We start from the raw sequence: 19,181 nt of genomic DNA on the forward strand, positions 1-19,181 counted from the left end.
GGACTTACTCGGCCGAGTGGATGGCTCAGGAGAAGGCCCGGGGGGAGGTTCTACATGCACCAGCAAATGACAAAGGCGACGAACTCGAGAGGCAAATGATGCTGCTCGATTCACGGGGTTCTGAGAGCTCTCCCTTTGCTCCAAGTACTGATCCAATAGCCATCCCAGGGAGCTCACCCCTTCTGGATCTAAAAGAAGATAGGTCAGAAACAGGTGATGGGAAATAGGGAGACAGGAAGCCCAGGAAGAGGAGAGAGAAGGCCCAATTACACAGAAAGGCCTGGGAGGCAGACAGGCCGAGGCTCACTTTACCTGGAGTCTGGGGGTGTGCTAACAGGGTAGGGGTGGGGTGGAGGAGAAGATTCAAATACTAGAGGCTCAAGGAGCAGTCCCTAGGGCAGGAAGGAGAGAAACACTGAGGCGATAGGCCTTTGGGGATAAAGACAGGGACCAAGAGAATCAACTCAGGTGATCCCTGGGAATAATTATAAGGGGCTGGTTAGTGGGGCCCAGGGTCAGGATGGTTACCGGGGGAGGTGATGTTCTGCACCAGGGGGCTGACCAGGGCCTCCCAGCAGGTCTTGCCCAGTGCTTGGGCAGCCTCGTCATCAGGGAGGAAGCGATCAGCAAAATTCTGCTCATGGCGCAGAACCCTGTTGAGTCTGGGAAGAAGGAGTATGTGGTCAAGACTTTAAGGCACAGGTCTCTCTGAGGCCTCCACTCAAGTGTCATCAGCTCCCACTCTCACTATGGTTGGCTCCCTAACCAGCTTGCTGACATAAGCACACGTGTCACCTCTGTGACACTCCCCTTATGTCCTGGCTGCCGCTTTACCTTTCAGACTCCTGCAGAAGTCTCCCACCACCTACATTTTTAAAAATTTTATTTATTTATTTGAGAGAGAGAGAGAGAGAGAGAGTGGAGAGAGGGAGAAAGAACCTGAAGCAGATGCCGCACAGAACACAGAGCCCAACGTGGGGCTTGATCACCTAATGGTGAGACCATGACCTGAGCCAAAACCAAGAGTCAGATGCTCAACCAATTGAGTCATCCAGGTGCCCCTCCCACTGCCTACTTCTTAACAGTGTTCTCCTACTATATTAACCTCTCCTCCCTCCCATCAACCTGGCCAGCCCACTGCCTGCTCCACCCACCGGGGACAGAGCTGGAGGAGGCGCTTGCGGTCCTCTGCTATGTCCCGGCTCCAGGCTTGTGCCCGAATGGTATAGAAGAGACATGTACGGCGACACAGCTGCTCCCGGAATAGTGGCCAGAAAGTGGGCTTGGGGCCCAGGACCTCCACACCTCGAACCCGGGTGTCGATGCCGCCCTGTAACATGCACAGACTTGTCTATTACCTTAGCCACCCAGCCAACAAGCACTGAAGAAAAAAAAAAAAAAAAGAGCCAGGCCTCATGCCCTGAGTTCCCTGGAGATACTCAAACTCAACAGGCTCCTAGGCCATCCCCAAGAAGATGTGTGGCCTGAGCCTGGCACGCAAATGCTGGGTAATGCAATCACTATGAAGACCCTATGCTACCCCATGATCCCCAGCCCGGCCTCTCCCCTAACCCTACCTGCTGGCAGCGCTTTATGCGGATCTGGATGATGGGCCAGAAACGGTTCAGGTTCTCCAGGAGGATCACCCGGCTGGCGGAGGGCATCACATTGACCTGATGGGGTAGGGGAGGAGAAAGAACTATCACCTCCAGAAGTGGGGCTGGAGGAACTACTGACAGCAACCAAATCCTGTGACAGTGTGTGCTCTTTACTTCTGTCCTAAACCCATGGAACCACGCAAATTTGCATGCTGAGCTCTGCTCTCACTGCTTAGGAGGCAAAGCCTGCCTGGGGAAAGGAACATGGGAATCTCCCAGGGACTGGATCCTTCCCAGGAGGTCCTGGGATAGAAAGATGGGGAGTAAGGTCAAGAGGGGCACCAGGGTCCCCACCGTGTTGAGCTCAGTGCTGATGCAGCTGGCACTGTCACCTCCGAACACCACCACCCTTGCCGGCATGTAACTTGAGTCCTCACTGGCCACGAGCAAAGTCAGCTGCCTGGGAGAGGAAAAACAATCATTTAGACCTGGGGCCTTGGTCTTTGTTCAAAATGACTTCAACCTGGGCAGCCTCGGTGGTGCAGCGGTTTAGTGCTGCCTACAGCCCAGGGTGTGATCCTGGGGAGCCAGGATCGAGTCCCACCTCAGACTCCCTGCATGGAACCTGCTTCTCCCTCTGCCTGTCTCTCCCTCTCTATCGCTCATGAATAGATAAATAAAAAATTTTTTAAAAAATGACTTCAACCCACTACTTCCTCCTCAGACCCCCATCCCGCTGCCTCCTTAAGTGTTAGTCTTCCCCAGAGCCTCTGCTCTATCTTCCATCAAAGTGACTTTATTTAAAATCATAGTTTCAGGATGCCTGGATGGCTCGGTGGTTGAGTGTCTGCCTTCAGGAACAGCGTAATCCTGGGGTCCTGAGATCGAGTCCCACATCAGGCTCCCCACAGAGAGCCTGCTTCTATCTCTGCTTCTTTCTGTGTCTCTCATGAATAAATAAAATCTTTTAAAAAAGAAAAAAAAAAAAACACCATAGTTTCAACCAAAAACCAATTCCCTAATGACTCCAAATCCACATCTCTACCCTAGATGGCTCCTCTCAGCTTTCATGCTGTGTACCCAGCAGACGTTTCCATATCACACTCCATAGGCACCTCAAAGTCAACATGCCCAAAAGGAACCATTATCTATCCACAGAGGTCTGCTCTTCTTCCTACAGTCCTCTAGGGAAGAAAACTGCCATCTCACTAGAGTATTCACATTAAACTATGTGACTTCTCTGGCTCATGGCTTCCCTCATGTCAGTGGCACATCCTGTAGACTTGAGATCTGTCTGCTACTCCTTCCTTATTTCCATTCCCTCTGCCTAACTGAAAACATTCATTTCTTTTTTTTTTTTTTTTTTTTAAGATTTATTTAGTTATTCATGAGAGACACACAGAGAGAGAGAATCCCGAATCCCGGAATCACAACCTGGGCCAAAGGCAGGTGCCCAACCACTGAGCCACCCAGGCATCCTGAAAACATTCATTTCTCAACAAGACCACCGCATAAACCTTCCAACTCTGGCCTTCAACCCAAACTCTCATAATCACCAGGGTGACTTTTCTAGAAAAGAAAAAGAAAAGAAAGAAAAGAAAAAAGAAAAGAATTCAGTTTTGTCTCTTGTATTCTTTTTTTTTTAAATATATATTTTATTTTTTTTAATTTTTAATTTATTTATTTATTTATGAAGTCACACAGAGAGAGAGAGAGAGGCAGAGACATAGGCAGAGGGAGAAGCAGGCTCCATGCACCGGGAGCCTGATGTGGGATTCGATCCCGGGTCTCCAGGATCGTGCCCTGGGCCAAAGGCAGGCGCCAAACCGCTGTGCCACCCAGGGATCCCCTGTCTCTTGTATTCTTAAAATCCTTTAGTGGCTCCCTCAGTTTCAGAATAGTGTTCAAACTACTTAGCTTACAAAACTCTGTGGCTCTACCTAGTTTTCTGGCTTTGTCTCTTGCTATTTTTCATGACACACATCCTTCTTTTTTTTTTTTTTAAGATTTTATTTATTTATTCATGAGAGAGAGAGAGAGAGAGGCAGACACATAGGTAGAGGGAGAAGCAGGCTCCATGTAGGAGCCTGACATGGGACTCAATCCCAGGTCTCTAGGATCAGGCCCTGGGCTGAAGGCAGCACTAAACCACTGAGCCACCCTGGCTGCCCAACACACACCCTTCATTCCAGCCAGTCACTTAAACTTCCCCCAAATACATCACTGTGTTTCTTACTTCCATTTTACACAGATGCTATCCCTCTGCCTGGACTAGCCACTGCCTCTCTTTATATAGCTAATTTCTACTTTGAAAGAACTCATTTAACATCTCCTTCTGGAAGACTTCTCTCACCTCTCACTTGGCCTCAGGGTCCACATCACTTTTTCTTACTCTTACTGATTTTCCAGACTAACTCCCCAACAAGACCACAAGTTCCCTGAGGATGGGTACTATATCTAATTGTCCTTATAGCCCTAGACCCTGGCCCAGTGCCTGGCACAGAGTATACATTAAGCAAGCACCCATGGAAAGAATCAACTTCCCACAACACCATGCACATCTGTCCCTAGTAGGAGGAGCATGTCAACAGGCTCAGGGAGTAAGAATGTCTATACTATACAAGGAATGTAGATCTATGTGTCTATCTATTCACTGCACAGGATGGGTTTGAGTGTGTCTCTAACGCATAGGGTTTATAGAGTCACATATGTGGGTGCTTGGAGAATGTATACTGGGGTGTATCAAAATATTCACGCGTGTGTGTATGCATATGTGCACATGAGCATGTTCATACCTAACAAGAACACCACGGTGCATGTGCAAGGTGATGTAATGGGAGCCAGTGCTGCCGTTGGACTCCCAGTAGGTCTTGGGGTTGCGGTCCGTCAGCTTGCTGGCCCGGTGCGGGTTGGAGGACACCTCCACCTTCTCCCAGCACTTGTCCTCCTTCACTTCCACACTGGAGCCTAGGGGTAAGTGGGAGGGGGTGGCCATCACAGTCTAGTTAGTTGAGAGAGAAGAAAGGAAAGAGACGGGGAAAACAAATACTGGGGTGGAAGCCAGAAGAAAGCAGATTGGGGCACAGACCCTGGCAGAGATGCCTGAGAAACACGTCAAAGAAGGGGATGTTGATGGGTTGGTGGGTTCGTCGGTGGTCTTCGATCTGGCCCAGCACCATCTGCAGTGGGAACAGTGGAGAGAAGGGGTATGGGGAGGAGGGAAGAGTGTGAACATACAGAAACATGTATGGAGAACAAGTCAAGGGGCAACAAAACACTCAACCTCTCTCTTCACACATTTTGGCAGAACAGGACCATGTGGGGTAAAGACTGGGGAAACAAGTGCCCCAGATTTGCTACCATTTGTGCCAAATAGGGTTACCAAAGGAGGACCCACAATGAATCCTCTTCCCCTGCTTCTGGTTTATGTTCTCCCTCAGCTCTGGACCCACACACCTCCTCACCTGAATGCAGCCAGCCAGGATGCTGGACGTGAGGTTACTGTAGAGTTGGGCATGTTTTTCACACTCTGTCACCAGGTCCCGAAGCTCACAGGCCAGCAGCAGCTGAGCCGAGTGCTTGTCTAGGACTTTGGAGAGGGCCTCTTTGGCTCCCAGGCAGCAGAGAACCACAGCATAGTCCTTATGCATTGAGGCCAGGCGATGCAGAAAGTAGAGCAGCTCCTGAACAATCTGAGCCCAGAGCCACAGAGATTAACATATGGGAAACAAAAGGCAGGCCACATAAGGGATGAGGGGTGGGTTTAGAAAAAAGAATGTGGCAGATGAGTTTTCGGAGAAGCCTGAAAGCCCAGGAAAAGGAGAGTACCAAAGGTTGGGATAGAGCAGTAGGGTGTTGGGACTCCAGAGCCGGCAGAGCCTAGGCACAGCTCCCAATGCTTCTTCCTGCCAGGGCGAAGCTCTCAAGAGCCTGCCTTGGTGCCTGAGCCTTGGTCTAAAACACATAAACCCGAAAAGGTAGAGAGTGAGGAATGTTTAGATCGGTGAATGTGGGCTTCTCCCAAACTCAGAATCTAAAATGCAGCTGCAGCCAACAAATTTATACTTCCAAGGCCCCAGTTCTCAGGACTCTGATATGTCATTCCTTCCTAATTACCCCTCTGCCTTCAGACCCACCCAAAAAGGTTGCGCTTTGCCTTCCAGAGCCTCACAAGGTAGCTGATGCCCCCAGAAGCTGCCATTCCCTCCCCTGCACTTGCCAGGGCTCTGGTACCTCAGAGTCACTGCTAGGGCCACTGAGACAGTTGAGGCAGGGCTCCAAGACCTCGTGCCAGGGGAGGACCATCGCCTCGGGGTGATCCAGCAGCCGGGTCATGACCCTGGTTGGGGGATGGAGACAAGCAAAATCCCTGCAGTCTGCCAGCTCCCCTGGCCTCTGATACATGGGTGCCCCAACAGGCCCCTCACCTCAGTGCAGTCAGCAGCAGAGTTTTGTTGGGCCCTGGGGCGTCCAGAGTCCTCAGCAGCAGGAGGAAGGGCTGGGTCTCCTGCTGGAGGCGCTTGAGGAGGGGCCTCATGGCACCGCTGGGGCCGCCCTCATGGCACAGCACTCGTTCCAAGCCCAGGAGGAGCTCTGCAGACGGGCCCCCCGCCAGGGATCGGATCAGGCGCTCAGGGGACCCATCCTGGCCTGGGGCACCAGGGGTTTCCAGTGCTGCTGCCCGGACACATGGGAGGAAAAAAATGAGTATGAAGAGGAGTCATGCAAGTTGGTCAAACTGAAAACTGGGCAGGTCCAGAAAATCACCCCCCAATTTTCCTCCTGTTGGGAGGATGTCTGTAGTTTGCACCAAACTGTGGGGGATTTTCTTCTCTGGCCCCAAATGCATAGTTAGCTGCGTCTGGAAATAAAGTTTAGTATGGCAAACACTATTAGGTTAAACACACACATTTTTAATCTCATATAGTCATACAATTACCTGTTATTATTAAGTGGTAGTTCTGCTGTTACATAAGCCAATAAATATAAGCTATTATAATTATACCTCCCTACTACCTAGCATGGTGGCTTTAAAGATTTTATTTTATTTTATTTTTTTTTTTTTTTAATTATTTATGATAGTCACAGAGAGAGAGAGAGAGAGGCAGAGACACAGGCAGAGGGAGAAGCAGGCTCCATGCACCGGGAGCCTGACGCGGGATTCGATCCTGGGTCTCCAGGATCACGCCCTGGGCCAAAGGCAGGCGCTAAACCACTGCGCCACCCAGAGATCCCTAAAGATTTTATTTTAAAGTAATCTCTACATCCACCATGGGGCTGGAACTTACAACCCCAAAATCAAGAGTCATAGGCTCTACTGATTGCACTAACCAGATACCCCATATACTGGCCTTAGATACATAATTTTCCTTACCTATCCTAGAGTCTCCTTCTCCTCTTCGTCAGAAAGTTCTACTTAAGACCTAACTTGAGTGCCAAAACCCTTACTCCTTTCCTAGAGGTTCATTGTATCTTTCCAGTAAGGTACTAGTATATAAGCCTTAGCCCTCCTGGCCACAGGCTGGCACTACCTGATTCCTCAGAAGAACCACGCCATCCACAATGGTACCTGTGTGCTCAGGACTGCCTGGTGGTTCTGAGTAGCGATTGAGAAGCATCATGAGTATGGAGCGTGTGGTAGGCATGGGTTCTGTCCCCGGTGCTATCCCAGAGTGCCTGAATAAGGTATCTCTCAGCTCTCGGGTTATAATCTGGTCCCCCAGAGTGTGGTGGTTGCACAGAAGCAGATTGAGCAGGAGCAGACCATTTCTCACGGCGGAGGAGCACCTGTGAGGAAGGTGGTAACCCGGGAAGAAACTGAAAGAGAGTGAATGCAATGGAAGCAGAGAGCAAGTCTAGAAAGGAGGAGGGCTGCAGCTAGGGAGGAAAGGGCTCCAGGGCTCCTTCTGAGGCCAGGACACCCAGCTCCCTGACCTCAGGTCACTTCCCCCAACCCCAGGAAGGAAGGTCAGGGTGTCCCTGCTCTCCCTGGGGAACTCCCTACCCCCAGTCACTCAGCCTCTCTACTAACAACAGTCAGAGAGGGCCACCAATTTTTCATCCAAAGATAACAACATAAGGGAAATTTCTGTGAAGCAGATGAGATGTGGGCAGAGCAGTAGTGGGGCTTGGGGCTTAGCGGGAGTTTGGAGGGTGATGCGCTAACCCCTCTGTGTTCAGCATCAGGATCACGGCCGCAGGGACAGTAAGGAGCAGGCTCTCAGAGCCTGGGCGGGTGGCTGAGTCAATGCTGGCGAAGATCTCTCTGGTCATCTGGGCATCAAACAAAGGGTGGATAGGATCTCGGCCAGTAACAAAAGTGGGGATCTCCGAGGAGCTGGCAATGGCCAGCATCTTCAGTGCCTGCAATGGGGATGTGGAAGCAGAGTTAGTGGTGGGCAGAGCCACCCTGCAGAAAAAGAGGAGAGCCAGGTCCTCACTCTCAACTCCAAACTTTGGGGCAGCTGAGCTGTTTGCAAGTAGGTCAAGTAGGAGATGAAAATGAAGGAGGTCATGATGGGATATCAAATGCTACAAACAAAAAGAGAGAGAAGCAAAGAAAGCATAGAAAAAAATGAGGCTCAATGATAAAATCAGCCTGCCACTTCGCTCTGCCAGCAACGAGGCTGAGTGGCTGAGTGGTGTGACTGTCCCCTCCCGCAGCTTCCTCTCAGGATTAGGACCTTTCCACAGCATCTAGTTGTCTTCCAAGGCTTTCCTTAACACTGTCTTCCATCTCACTTGACCACCCCCGCTTTGCAAAACCTCTCTTCTCTTGAGTTCCAGGACTTCATATTGTCCTGGTCGGCCTGCCTCTCTGGAATTCCTCTGCCTAATCCTTGAACATGGAAGTTCCTGCCCCCTTTTCACTCTGCACTCCCTGCTTAGGCAACCTCACCTACTCCCACGGCTTCAATCACCACTGATATGCCGACACTGCAAACCTATGTCCCTGAGCCTCCAAAGCCAGTAGCCAACCTTCCTCAATAAGACTACTTGGGTTGTCTCACAGAAAGAGGGGCTGGAATTACAGGAAAAAATTCTTGGAATTTCTGAACTTGTTCGCTGGTACTATATAGAAAATTAAATGAAGATAAACGCTATACCATTAGAGTGGAGGCTCTCTTCCCTGGGGAAAGGGTTAACACTTGAGAAGAAACCTGCTAGGGATAGAGATTAGAACTAATTCTCAGGACACTCTCCCTTATAAGGCCTGAATCCTCCATGCATATGCTACCTTTATAATGAGGCTTTATCCCTTCGGTTACCCTCCTCTCCCCAATTAGCTGGATTCTGTAAGCCTGAGGTTATAAACAAGATGATGCAATTCTGCTACGGGGCAAGTGTTTGAATTTAGGGGCCAGTGCTGTATTTTGATCATGTGATCTGGAAGGGTCAGTACGGAATTCTCTGAGCAAACATGGCCTAGACACAAATGCTTGGCTGCTCTTCAGAGGAGCAGCACCTAGCTGGCCCTGCACAGGAAAGAGCCTCCCAACCTCGCTCTGGAACAGCCTGCTCTAAGAGGACCTGTGCTCCTGTCCATGCTGTTGCCATTATACTCCTGGAATCCATTCTCAGAACTAATTCAGATGAAGCCTACCTGTTCCCCTCAGGGACCCTAGGCTAGACAGAACACACCCTGCCCACACCTCCTACCAGCCAGCACTTGTATCTGGAGTAGTCAGGAAGCCAATTCTGTGAGCTCCCTTGAACGAGGGCCCCCCTTCTCCATCCTCTAGGCCCAGGGTGGCAAGGCACCCACATCTGGCAAGGGAGTATTTTCTATGTAAGGGTATCACTCAGATCAAAGGGTAAAAAATTACTTTGTCACATGCAGAAAATTAGTCTCTAGCCAAACACTTACAGGTACCTAAAAAGACATGGGAAATTCGACAAAACTAAAAGCACAACTCCAGATCTTCTCCCCATAGCTTTCCTCCCGCTACATTCCCCCACTAAGTAAATGGCCTATGCATCCCCTCTGTTGCTCCATTTTAAATCTGGGAGTCGTTCTTAAAAATATCCTAGTCCCTTTGTCCAAACACGCACTCAATCTCCAAGACTGTCCAGCTGACACCCTTAACCCACCTGTATCTTTCCATCCCAAGCCTCCTCCCTGGTCTAAGTCACCACAGCACCTCCCCAAGGTCAGCAGTGCCCAGCCTGCCCTCTTGCCCATCGTTCTCTCCCGCCAGGCCCAGTCCACTCACCGCCAGCCCCGCCTGCTGCACCAAGACGGAGGTTTTATATTCTTGCATGCAAACCAGTACGGCGTAGATGCCACCCTCTCTGGCAAAGAGTGGGCGCCACTCGTGCTTGGTCATCAGCAGGTAGAGGAGGCGCAGAGCCAGTACCACCAGCATCTTCTCTCCCACCTGGTTGGTCAGCAGCTCCACCAGTGTCTTCACTAGCTTCTCTCTTAGAGAGAAGAGACATGGCCGTTTCCCATCCCCAAAGTCACACCTGACTCCCTGCCCAACCCCTTCCACCAAGATCACCCCACGCTCCCCAACCTGCACTCCTCACCTTAGGCTCACCCCTCATCCCCTTTCCTTTGCCAGCTAACTGCCTCTGGCTCCTCACTGTACCAAGGAGACCGTAGGGCAAAAACGGTCACAGACTCTGGCTCACCCTTTCAAATAAGTCTATTTGTAATTCTTATCACAATGCCTAAAAGGTCTTTTTTACAAAACACAGGACAGGCAGCTTCAGTCAGAGGATGAGAAAACACGCAAGAATGGCTAAGAAATGTTTAGAAAGAAACAAGGGTAGAAAAAAAAAAAAGAAACAAGGGTAGACTCGTATGCTAGCTATCAAAATATAAACTCGAGAAAATTAAAACTCTACTAAAGACACAGGGTAGATACAGATCGCTAGATAAGGGTAACATCCCAGCCAGTAAGAACAGCAAGGGCCATGCGACCCGTGAGGTGGAGACAGCAGAAACAGTTACAGCTGCAGCAATGCCTCAGGCCCATCAGCATAAGGAAACTGCAAACAGATTTTAAAATATTTACAAAATACAGGGAAATTTTTTTATAATCTTGGAAAAGGACAGAGCCACCCAAAACCTAGAAGCCATTAAAAGTTTTAAAATAGGGACGCCTGGGTGGCTCAGTGGTTTAGCTCCTGCCTTTGGCCCAGGGTGTGTCCCTGGAGTCCTGGGATCGAGTCCCACATCGGGCTCCCTGCATGGAGCCTGCTTCTCCCTCTGCCTGTGTCTCTGCCTCTCTCTCTGTGTCTCTCATGAGTAAATAAATAAATAAAATCTTTTTTTAAAAAAGTTTTAAAATATTCTAATTTAAAATTCTAAAACTTTAGCAGAGTGAAAGACACTGTCCATAAAGTTAAGAGATAAGCAATTGTGAGGAAGGGAAAGAGTCCTATGAACTGCTGATCTGGAGAGAAGAAAGAAGTGCTCCAGAGTCCCTAGATCACCCTGAACATCACAAGAAGGAAAACAGTGAAATTATCTTTCTCCATAGTGAGAGATACATATTGAGGAGGTAGCCTGGGAAAATTCTGTCTGTCTTTTCTCATGAGCTTTATGATGACAACAACATGAATCAAATGTGCCTCAAATATAAATCCCCTTCTGTAGCCAGGATTTATTATAAACAAGTTAATACCACATGAGCCATATATATGAATGGATATAGAAATATAAGTAAGAAAGTTTACCAAAATGTGAACAGTGACTCTTTCTCCAAAGGTTTTTCAGATAATTTTTATCTTCATAATTTTCTAACTTTTTTTACAGGACGCATATATTATTTTATGTTCAGAAAAGTTAATACGATTTTGAAAAAAAAAAAGCAAAATATATGAAACACTAGCAACAGATTAATATCCAGATTGCCTACAAATCAGTAAGAAAAAAAACAAAGACCCAGTAGGAAAATGGGCAAAGGATAAGAACAGATTATTTGTACAAGAAGAAACACAACAAATGCATGCAAATATGCTTCACTAGAAAAGAAATTAAAACAAAGATATCAATCATTTAAAATTCTGCCAATCTGATAGATTTTTTTAAAAAATGGTAATATCCAGTGTTGGCAGACGTGAGGAAAACAGATCCAATAGAACACTGTACTTGAACTTGGAGATAATCCTATTGCAGAGTCCTACGCAGTGGTGAAAGTAATGAGGCAGCTCTATGTGGATGGGCGTGGAGAGCCCTCTCAGACATACTGAGTGTGGGGGGAAAATTGTAGAAACATGTAGCGTGATTACACAGATGTAAACACAAACTCAGAAGATATTCCATTTCCAAACACACTAACAAATGTACATCTACGGAAGGTCTGAAAAATCCACAGCAGACTGGCAACAGGCAAAAAAAGGGATTCTGTACTATGTTCTTTTACATTCTTCAGATCTTTTAAAATGGAGTGCATTTGTGTATTATTTGTAAAATTAAGAAGCAGTTTTAAAAATCTTTGAAAATAGAAAATAGGAAGGGAGAAAAAGTAAAATAATTCAGAGGTACCAGCTGGCTCAGTTGGAAGAGCATGTGACTCTTGATCTCGGGGTCGTGAGTTCAAGCCCCACGTTCGGTGTAGAGATATTTAAATAAATAAAACTTTAAAAAGGAAGGAAGGAAGGGAAGGAAGGAACAAATGAAGGAAGGAAAAAGAAAATAAAAGAACTCATGGAGCAGGGTCAGAACTCAAGCTGTAGAGCCAAAAGGAGCTCGGTTTGAATCCTGGCTCTGCTGTCAAACTCCATGAGTTAAATTTTCTAAAGTTCAGTTTCCTCACCCAAACAATGGCATAAGCATAGCATCAACTCTTCCTCAGGAAGGAAGACAGAGAGAAGAATGTGTGTAGAACCTGAAGCACAGAGCCTGGCACAGAGTAAGTCCTCCGAGTATATTAGAATAGTCCATTATCCTGCTTGGTTGCTCCTCAGGTTGACCTTTCTTTCACCCCCAGCCTTTCAACTTCCTGCTATAGTTCCTTCCCTCCTTCCCACCATCCTCCCCCAATGGCAGCTTAAGCCCAAACCCCTTTCCCTTCCCACCATGCTAACTAACCTCAGGGATCTGTCAGGACGGACCAGAGGGTGGTCCCGTTCAGTGACTTCTTCCACAGCCTGAGAGAGGGCATAGAGCCCCAAAAGCTGCACATTTGTGTCCAAGCTGGATATCTGCACGGTGGCCACAACTGCTGCCACATGCTGATCCAGGGAGCTGCGTGGACCAGGGCCCCGCAAGCCTCTAGCCATTTCTGAAATTGGTGAGGGAAAGGTAATGGCTTAGGAAAAATTGAGGCTCCTCCAACTCGGAAGTCTTTAAAGGTCAAGCCCAGTTATCCAACTGATATTTTAATACATTATTCATTACTGAAGTTTGCATTCCGAGCTTTTCTAATTCTGTGTGAGGGATCTAATAGCCAAACACTGAAGATGAAGATATTCTGGAAAACAGACCCTCCTTTTCCTGGGATACTGAAGGGAGCAGTGATTGGTTGGATACACCCAAGGTCAAAGGAAGGAAGATGGATGCATGCTTCCAGAGTATTTTCCCATGCAACAGCAACCTTAGTCCACAGCTCTGCTCTACCCTAACTACTTCTGTGGGGACTGGCCAGGACTTGTTCCAACTTCTTTGCCCTCTCCTCCCAGCACGTGACTCACCACTGGCCGCCTCCTTCATCTCAGGGGGGAGAGCCATTCCCTCAGTCACCAGAAGCTGGTTAAATAGCTGTGAATCACTCTGTGCCATGGGGGGCTCAATTTTTCCCTTGGCAGGTTCTGCATCTGCCTTCAGGGGCTCAGCTTTTGCTTTGGGAGACTCAGTCTCTTCTTCTGAGAAGTTGGCCTCTGATTTGGACTGCTCCTCTGGATCTGGAGTACAGGAGTGACTTCGTGAAGAAGATGAGATGCTTAGTTCATCAGGCAGCAGCCCATACTTGGTGTAGATTTGGGAGTTGAGCAGGTCACTGAGGGTGCTACCCTCAAACCGACTGCTGAGCACCTGCAGCAGACCCTCAGCCATCTCTATGGGCACGGAGAGATCACCCAGGGCCTTGTCACCCAGGGTCTGTCAACAGAAAAGGGTATGCATTTCAGGGACAAGTAGACTTGAAGGTCCTGGGGACAAAAATAGGGAGGGTTGCTGCCTCCTGCCATGCCTTGCAAACTTCTACATACCAGACCTCACAGCATTTATCTCCTTTCCGAGCAGGCCCCCTCATACTCTCTAACTTCTAGCTCCAGCCTCCCCCTAAGCACCTCCTTATCTTGAACTCCTTTAGAGAATCCTGCCTCCAAACCCACTATAAACCCAAATATCTCAGGCCTATGATACCTCATCTAGGTTCTCTCGAAGATTCTGGAAAATTGGCTGCTGCTCACATATGTCCAGCTTCTTGATGAAAAAGAGCAACTCCCACCACTCAGCCTGGGTCAGGTATCCCAACTGCTCATTCTTCTGAGGTTCAGGCTGGAGGTACGGCAAAGAGTAGAGCCCATCCACAGGTTTCCAGTCCCAGGAGGGAAGGGCTGAGGACACAGGAACAGCGGTGTTATCATTTCACAGGAACAGAGTGCATTTCTGAATCTCTAGGGCAGCTCTTGATCAGGAGTGGCTTTGCCCCAGGCCTACTCCTCTGTTCAGAGACATGCTGTGTCCATGTGCCCTTCAAGGCTCACCTGTGTCCAGCAGGGGAGCCCCTGCCCCCTTCTCCACAGCCACTGAAGCCGCATCCTCAGCAGCTTCCTCTGGGCCCAGGATCTCCAGCATGTGCCAGTGTACCCAGTAGGTGCGGCCCGTTGACTGCCAGAAGACCTAGTGTGGAGGGAGGAAGAAAATGAGAATAGGGTTCTGAGCCCTGGGTGGTGTGGCTTGAGAGGACAAGGCTGGGCCTGGAGCTGGGCCCCATAGCCCTCAGATGCACACCCGGCTAAGTTGGGGAAAGCCTCTGTATAGCAAAAGGCTACCTTTCCCTATGGGGTTGGCCTTGCCACTCATCTCCTCCTAACCCTGATGGTCTCTGCTCTGACACTTCCTCCTAGCCAACTAAATGGGTGGGGGTGCAGAGTGTCTCCATGTATCAGCTCTGCTTCCTGGACGTGAGTCTCTGCTTGGCCTCACAGCCCATCCAATTTTCTCAGCCTTCCCAATTTTCCCAAGCCCTTCTCAACTGCTGACCCCCTTTCACCATTCCAATCCCCACGGGTCTTTTTTTCCATGGGTGGCCTACCAGAGCCCCTGGCATGGAAGCCCCAGTTATGCTCCCCCAGCTAGAGCCCCGACAGCATCTCACACGTGCCCTGGCTCACCTGCACGGGGGGCACGCCATTGTTGCTCTGACGGAACTCGCCCTCATCCCCAGCGCTGACCTCCTCGTAGTCATCCAGCATGCGCACTCGCATCCCAGCCTGCAGCGTCTCTCGCACGTACTCACCATAGCCACAGCGACTGGAGAATTCAGAGCGTTGGCGGAAGGCCCGCTCTTGCCTTCTGGGGGTGGCAACCATAGTGGGGAGCAAAAGGCTAGGGCCTGAAATGCAGGGCTGAAAGATGGACCGGGTTGGCCGTGGTGGCGACGTGCCTTGTTCGCCGAGGTTCCGGGCCCAGCCCATGCTCCGCACCAGCTCTGAGATGAGGTTGCCCACAGCCATACTGAACTCCAGCTCTCGCTGCCCCCGGCTTTTCTCCCAGCTAAACTCCCTCGGGGACAGGGAGCCTCGGTCTCCAGCCCCTGGCTCTGGACTGTTATTCAGCTGATCCAGCAGGGAAGTGACACATAGGTAGCGTTTCACCAGGGAAAAGAGCAGCTTTCCTGGGATCTGTAAGACATAGTCTGTGGTGTAGGTTTATCTTCTGCTAGTTTCATCCTCTCTCCTTTCCCCATAATATCATCCTCTACAGAAAAACATAAACGCCTATCCCCACACTTTGAGTAGGTCTCAAACTGTGACTTATATAACACACAAGGAGTGTCTTTTTTTTTTTAATTTATTTATTTATGATAGTCACAGAGAGAGAGAGAGAGAGGCAGAGACATAGGCAGAGGGAGAAGCAGGCTCCATGCACCGGGAGCCCAATGTGGGATTCAATCCCGGGTCTCCAGGATCACGCCCCGGGCCAAAGGCAGGCGCGCCAAACCGCTGCGCCACCCAGGGATCCCAAGGAGTGTCTTAAAAGAAAGATTCCTGGGTTCTAATCTCAGAAATTCTAAGTGGGGCAGCAGGCATGAATCTTCATTTTAACAAACTCCCCAAGTAGCTCTGGTGTTAATGCACAATCCTGAACCACATTTTCAGTAGTGATGTCCTTGGCCTTGTATATGGCATTTCCCCCACAGCTGCCAGAGTACCTGCGGCAGATGAATGCCCTCAAAGGCCATGCAGTGTTCCTCAGAGGATGTGGTCTCTGCAAACAGCTCCAGCAAAGTATAGCGGCTGTCAAAATCCATGTGCTGCTCGATGCCATCTTGCTGGCTCAGTGACAGAAGGACGTGAGCCCGACTCCCTGTAATCCACACCCAATCTGTATCTTCTCCTCAATCTCAATACTTTACCCTGCCTATTCTAGACCATCTATCCCCTACCCTAGAGGCTTTCAAACTTCTTTGTGACTGAGACTCACAAGAAGGTATACATTTTACATGGTAACCAGATACAAACATACACACATACAACTGAAACATATGTTGAATGCTACAAAACTTACCCTACCAAGTGTTACCTGCTAGTTATTTTACATTTAAAAATATGTTGGTTGTAACCCACCAAACTGATTTCATAATCAACGAATAAATCTCAACCCACCATTTAAAAATACAAACCTATCCTAGTCTCTTCTCTGCCACTGTACTGAGAATGGACAGATAAACTGAGTGCTATTATTTCATTCTATTCACATACCTGTAACAGTTTATTATTCTATATTCTTTTTTTTTCTTGCACTGAATTGGTATCCACCAAATACTAGGTGTTCTTTCCAAGCTGGGAAATCCCTGCTCTTTTTGTCCTTACTCTTTATGGCCCCCTTCTCTCCAGTGTTTTCCTTCTTCCCCTGGCTGTCTCTTACCAGCATCGTGGGCTGCCAGAGCCTGTAGCATCTTGCCGGCACTCCGACGGATCTGAGGCTCAGGGTTGCATAACATGTGCATGAGCAGGTCCAGAGCTCCTGTCTCCCTGAAGACCCCAGTGAGGGGCCCGATGCTGGCATAGGCGCTGAGCACATGGATGGTGTGGAGTACAGCAGCTGTGAGGCTGGAGGTCCCACCTTCTGCCAGCTGCCTGGCAGCCCTGCGCACCAGCGCCCGCACATCAGCCTCCATCTCTCCCATTGCTGTGTCATCCAGACCTCCTGGATCTCGGGGGAAGCTTCCTGAACCCCCAGCTGGTTCGTGCTGAGGTCCCTTAGATAGTGCCCGCTCACCTAACAGCATGGGGCAGTTGGCATAGACTTCGGGGGCTGACAGCCACATGAGGATGTGCTCTGTCTTGCCCTCTCCCACACCCACTCTCCCCACTTCCCCACACTTCAGAACACTCCATCGGATCAGGTATTCAGGATGCCCATCATGCCCAGGCCGCTGTCGAATAAGCTCTTCAGGATATGCCTGCAGCCGGGGCCCCAAGGGCACCATGAGGTCCCCGGCACGCCGTTCCCCAACCATCCTGACCTGGGACACACAAGGAGAAAGGTAAAGGCAATGAGGGCTAAGAAAAAGACTACATGGAGGGGATGGAACCTTGAGACACAGATCCGGTGCAGGGTGACTGGTAGGCTGCACAGTGGAATTTACGGACCAAATAGAAAAAGCCAAGAATGGGACAGAATATATAACATGAACATACTTTGGGATTTGTAAGGAAGGAGAATGCAGCGGAAATGGCAAGCGGATGAAACGAAGGGCTTTAAGAAATGGAAGAGGTGACGGAAGAGGGTAAGAACAAAAAGGTCTCAAAAGAGGTGACAGCTAAGCAGGACAGTCTGGGCAGAAGAGCAAGACAACTGAGGGATACAGATCAAGACTTAGAAGGATAACAGGGATGAGCAGGCTGGACGGCAGCATGGGAGACAGTGGGGCCAGAACAAATGGGGAAAGTCAGGGTGGAGGGAAGGCAGGACAGGGCGTAAAAATGACAGTGTAAAGCTGGAATGTGAATATAAAGGAGTGGGCCATGACAGATAGAATAGAGACGAAAGGAGGTTGGGCGGTGGGCCTCCACATCCGGATGGCTGGATGGGGAAAGCGTATCAGGGTATTGTGAGCAGGGTGAGCAGGAGAGGCGCTGAGGGGGCCAGGTGAGATTCTAGGAAAAGTGACCAAGTACCGCCTGGCATGTAAGTTGTATGCACAGTGAGGGTCTAAGTCAGAGGGATACATATGGAGGTGGTAATCATGGAACTGAAGGGTAGGAAACGAGATCAGGAGATGGTGAAAATGTGAGAGAAGAAATATAGCACAGATAAGACTCAGGTGTGACCCTGAATTCTGGCTCTTTCACTTACTCTGTGGGTATTTTCGTACAAGTTACTTCATCCCTGAACCTAAGCTCCCTCCTCTGCAACATGGTGATAGTATTCAAAATCACCTCATGAAGTTGTAAAAATTGAATAAGACCATGTATGTAAACCGCCTAGAACAGCCACCAGTACATAGTGAGAGCTCAGTAAACACAATCTAATGTTATTCTTAGCTGGAGAAGGGAGGAGCAGTCCTCAGATAAACTGAGTTATTAAGCCAGGAGATGATAAATGAGCAGGAAGACGGCTATGCTGATGATCAGGAAAAGGTACGTAGGATATGAAGCAGTATAGGGACAACGGGGAGTGGTGAGAATAGGAATGGGGGCAGATGAGAGATGACAGACGAAAGGCTTGAAGAAGACAGGAAACATGGGATGTGGACCTCGACGGGGACCGGGGTCCGGGTAGTATGGGAAGGGGAGAGACTGGAAGGTAATCAGGGATGCGGCGATGGGCAACGGATGAGCAGGGTGAAGTAAAACAACGAACAGGCCGAAATGGGGTTGGGGGGAGGGGGGAACTACTAAGGGCCTAGAACCAGAGCAGTAAATTGAGGTGTGGAGGTGAGGTCGGGACCCGGGGATGAGACAGCAGGTGGACGGAGGTGGCAAGGTCAGGCCCAAGCTTGCCGACCATCAGGGGTCTGGCGGAGGAGGGGTGCGGGAGGAGGCCACCAGGGCAGCGGAACGGCTTTGGGGGGCGGGGTGAAGATGGGGGGGCGCGGTCCGAGGAGGCTGACAGGACCGGGCGAATCTCGGAGGGCAAGCCGTGGCTCCCGTCGTCAGCCCCACGGAGAGCGGGTCAGGGAGCGGGTAGGGGACGCGGCAGGGAGCGGGTAGCCGCAGGACTCTCCTCTCACCTCCCACTGCCCGGCTCCCTCGCTGGGAGCCAGCGGCCGGTCCCGCCGTCCTGGCCCCGCCTCCTCAGCAGCTCCCTTCCGGGTCACACGGCACGGGCGGGCGCGGCCCGGCTCCTACGGGGGCCCCCGCGGCCCACAGCCGAGCGAGGCGGAAGGGCGCGCGGGTGGAGCATGCGCAGTGGCCGCGGCGCTGCGCGCGGGGCGCGCGGCAGGCGGAGCCCGCGCT

General features: G+C 50.0%; 1 protein-coding gene across 2 annotated transcripts in view; it reads right to left on the reverse strand.

Moving 5' to 3' along the window:
- The window catches only part of CUL9 (cullin 9), a 39,916-nt gene extending 20,812 nt beyond the window's left edge, over nt 1-19,104 (reverse strand). Inside the window, exons 1-21 of one of the 2 annotated variants that reach the window (XM_077903933.1) lie at nt 18,956-19,104; nt 16,645-17,245; nt 15,929-16,083; nt 14,889-15,398; nt 14,259-14,394; nt 13,915-14,108; nt 13,242-13,647; nt 12,640-12,832; nt 9,812-10,019; nt 7,765-7,961; nt 7,168-7,385; nt 6,026-6,272; nt 5,832-5,937; nt 5,063-5,290; nt 4,687-4,777; nt 4,394-4,565; nt 1,953-2,058; nt 1,578-1,673; nt 1,155-1,330; nt 529-662; nt 9-188 (exon numbers count right to left, since the gene is read on the reverse strand). In XM_077903933.1, coding sequence (XP_077760059.1) covers nt 9-188; nt 529-662; nt 1,155-1,330; nt 1,578-1,673; nt 1,953-2,058; nt 4,394-4,565; nt 4,687-4,777; nt 5,063-5,290; nt 5,832-5,937; nt 6,026-6,272; nt 7,168-7,385; nt 7,765-7,961; nt 9,812-10,019; nt 12,640-12,832; nt 13,242-13,647; nt 13,915-14,108; nt 14,259-14,394; nt 14,889-15,398; nt 15,929-16,083; nt 16,645-17,239 — 4,348 coding nt within the window. In that variant the 5' untranslated portion in view covers nt 17,240-17,245; nt 18,956-19,104. Of the gene's footprint in view, nt 1-8; nt 189-528; nt 663-1,154; nt 1,331-1,577; nt 1,674-1,952; nt 2,059-4,393; nt 4,566-4,686; nt 4,778-5,062; nt 5,291-5,831; nt 5,938-6,025; nt 6,276-7,167; nt 7,416-7,764; nt 7,962-9,811; nt 10,020-12,639; nt 12,833-13,241; nt 13,648-13,914; nt 14,109-14,258; nt 14,395-14,888; nt 15,399-15,928; nt 16,084-16,644; nt 17,246-18,955 lie in introns of both variants that reach the window. The other variant, XM_077903932.1, reaches the window with a different exon arrangement.
- Nucleotides 19,105-19,181: the final 77 nt, after the last annotated feature.

This window comes from Canis aureus, chromosome 7, assembly GCF_053574225.1.
Source record: "Canis aureus isolate CA01 chromosome 7, VMU_Caureus_v.1.0, whole genome shotgun sequence".
In the NCBI taxonomy this organism is placed as follows: domain Eukaryota; kingdom Metazoa; phylum Chordata; class Mammalia; order Carnivora; family Canidae; genus Canis; species Canis aureus.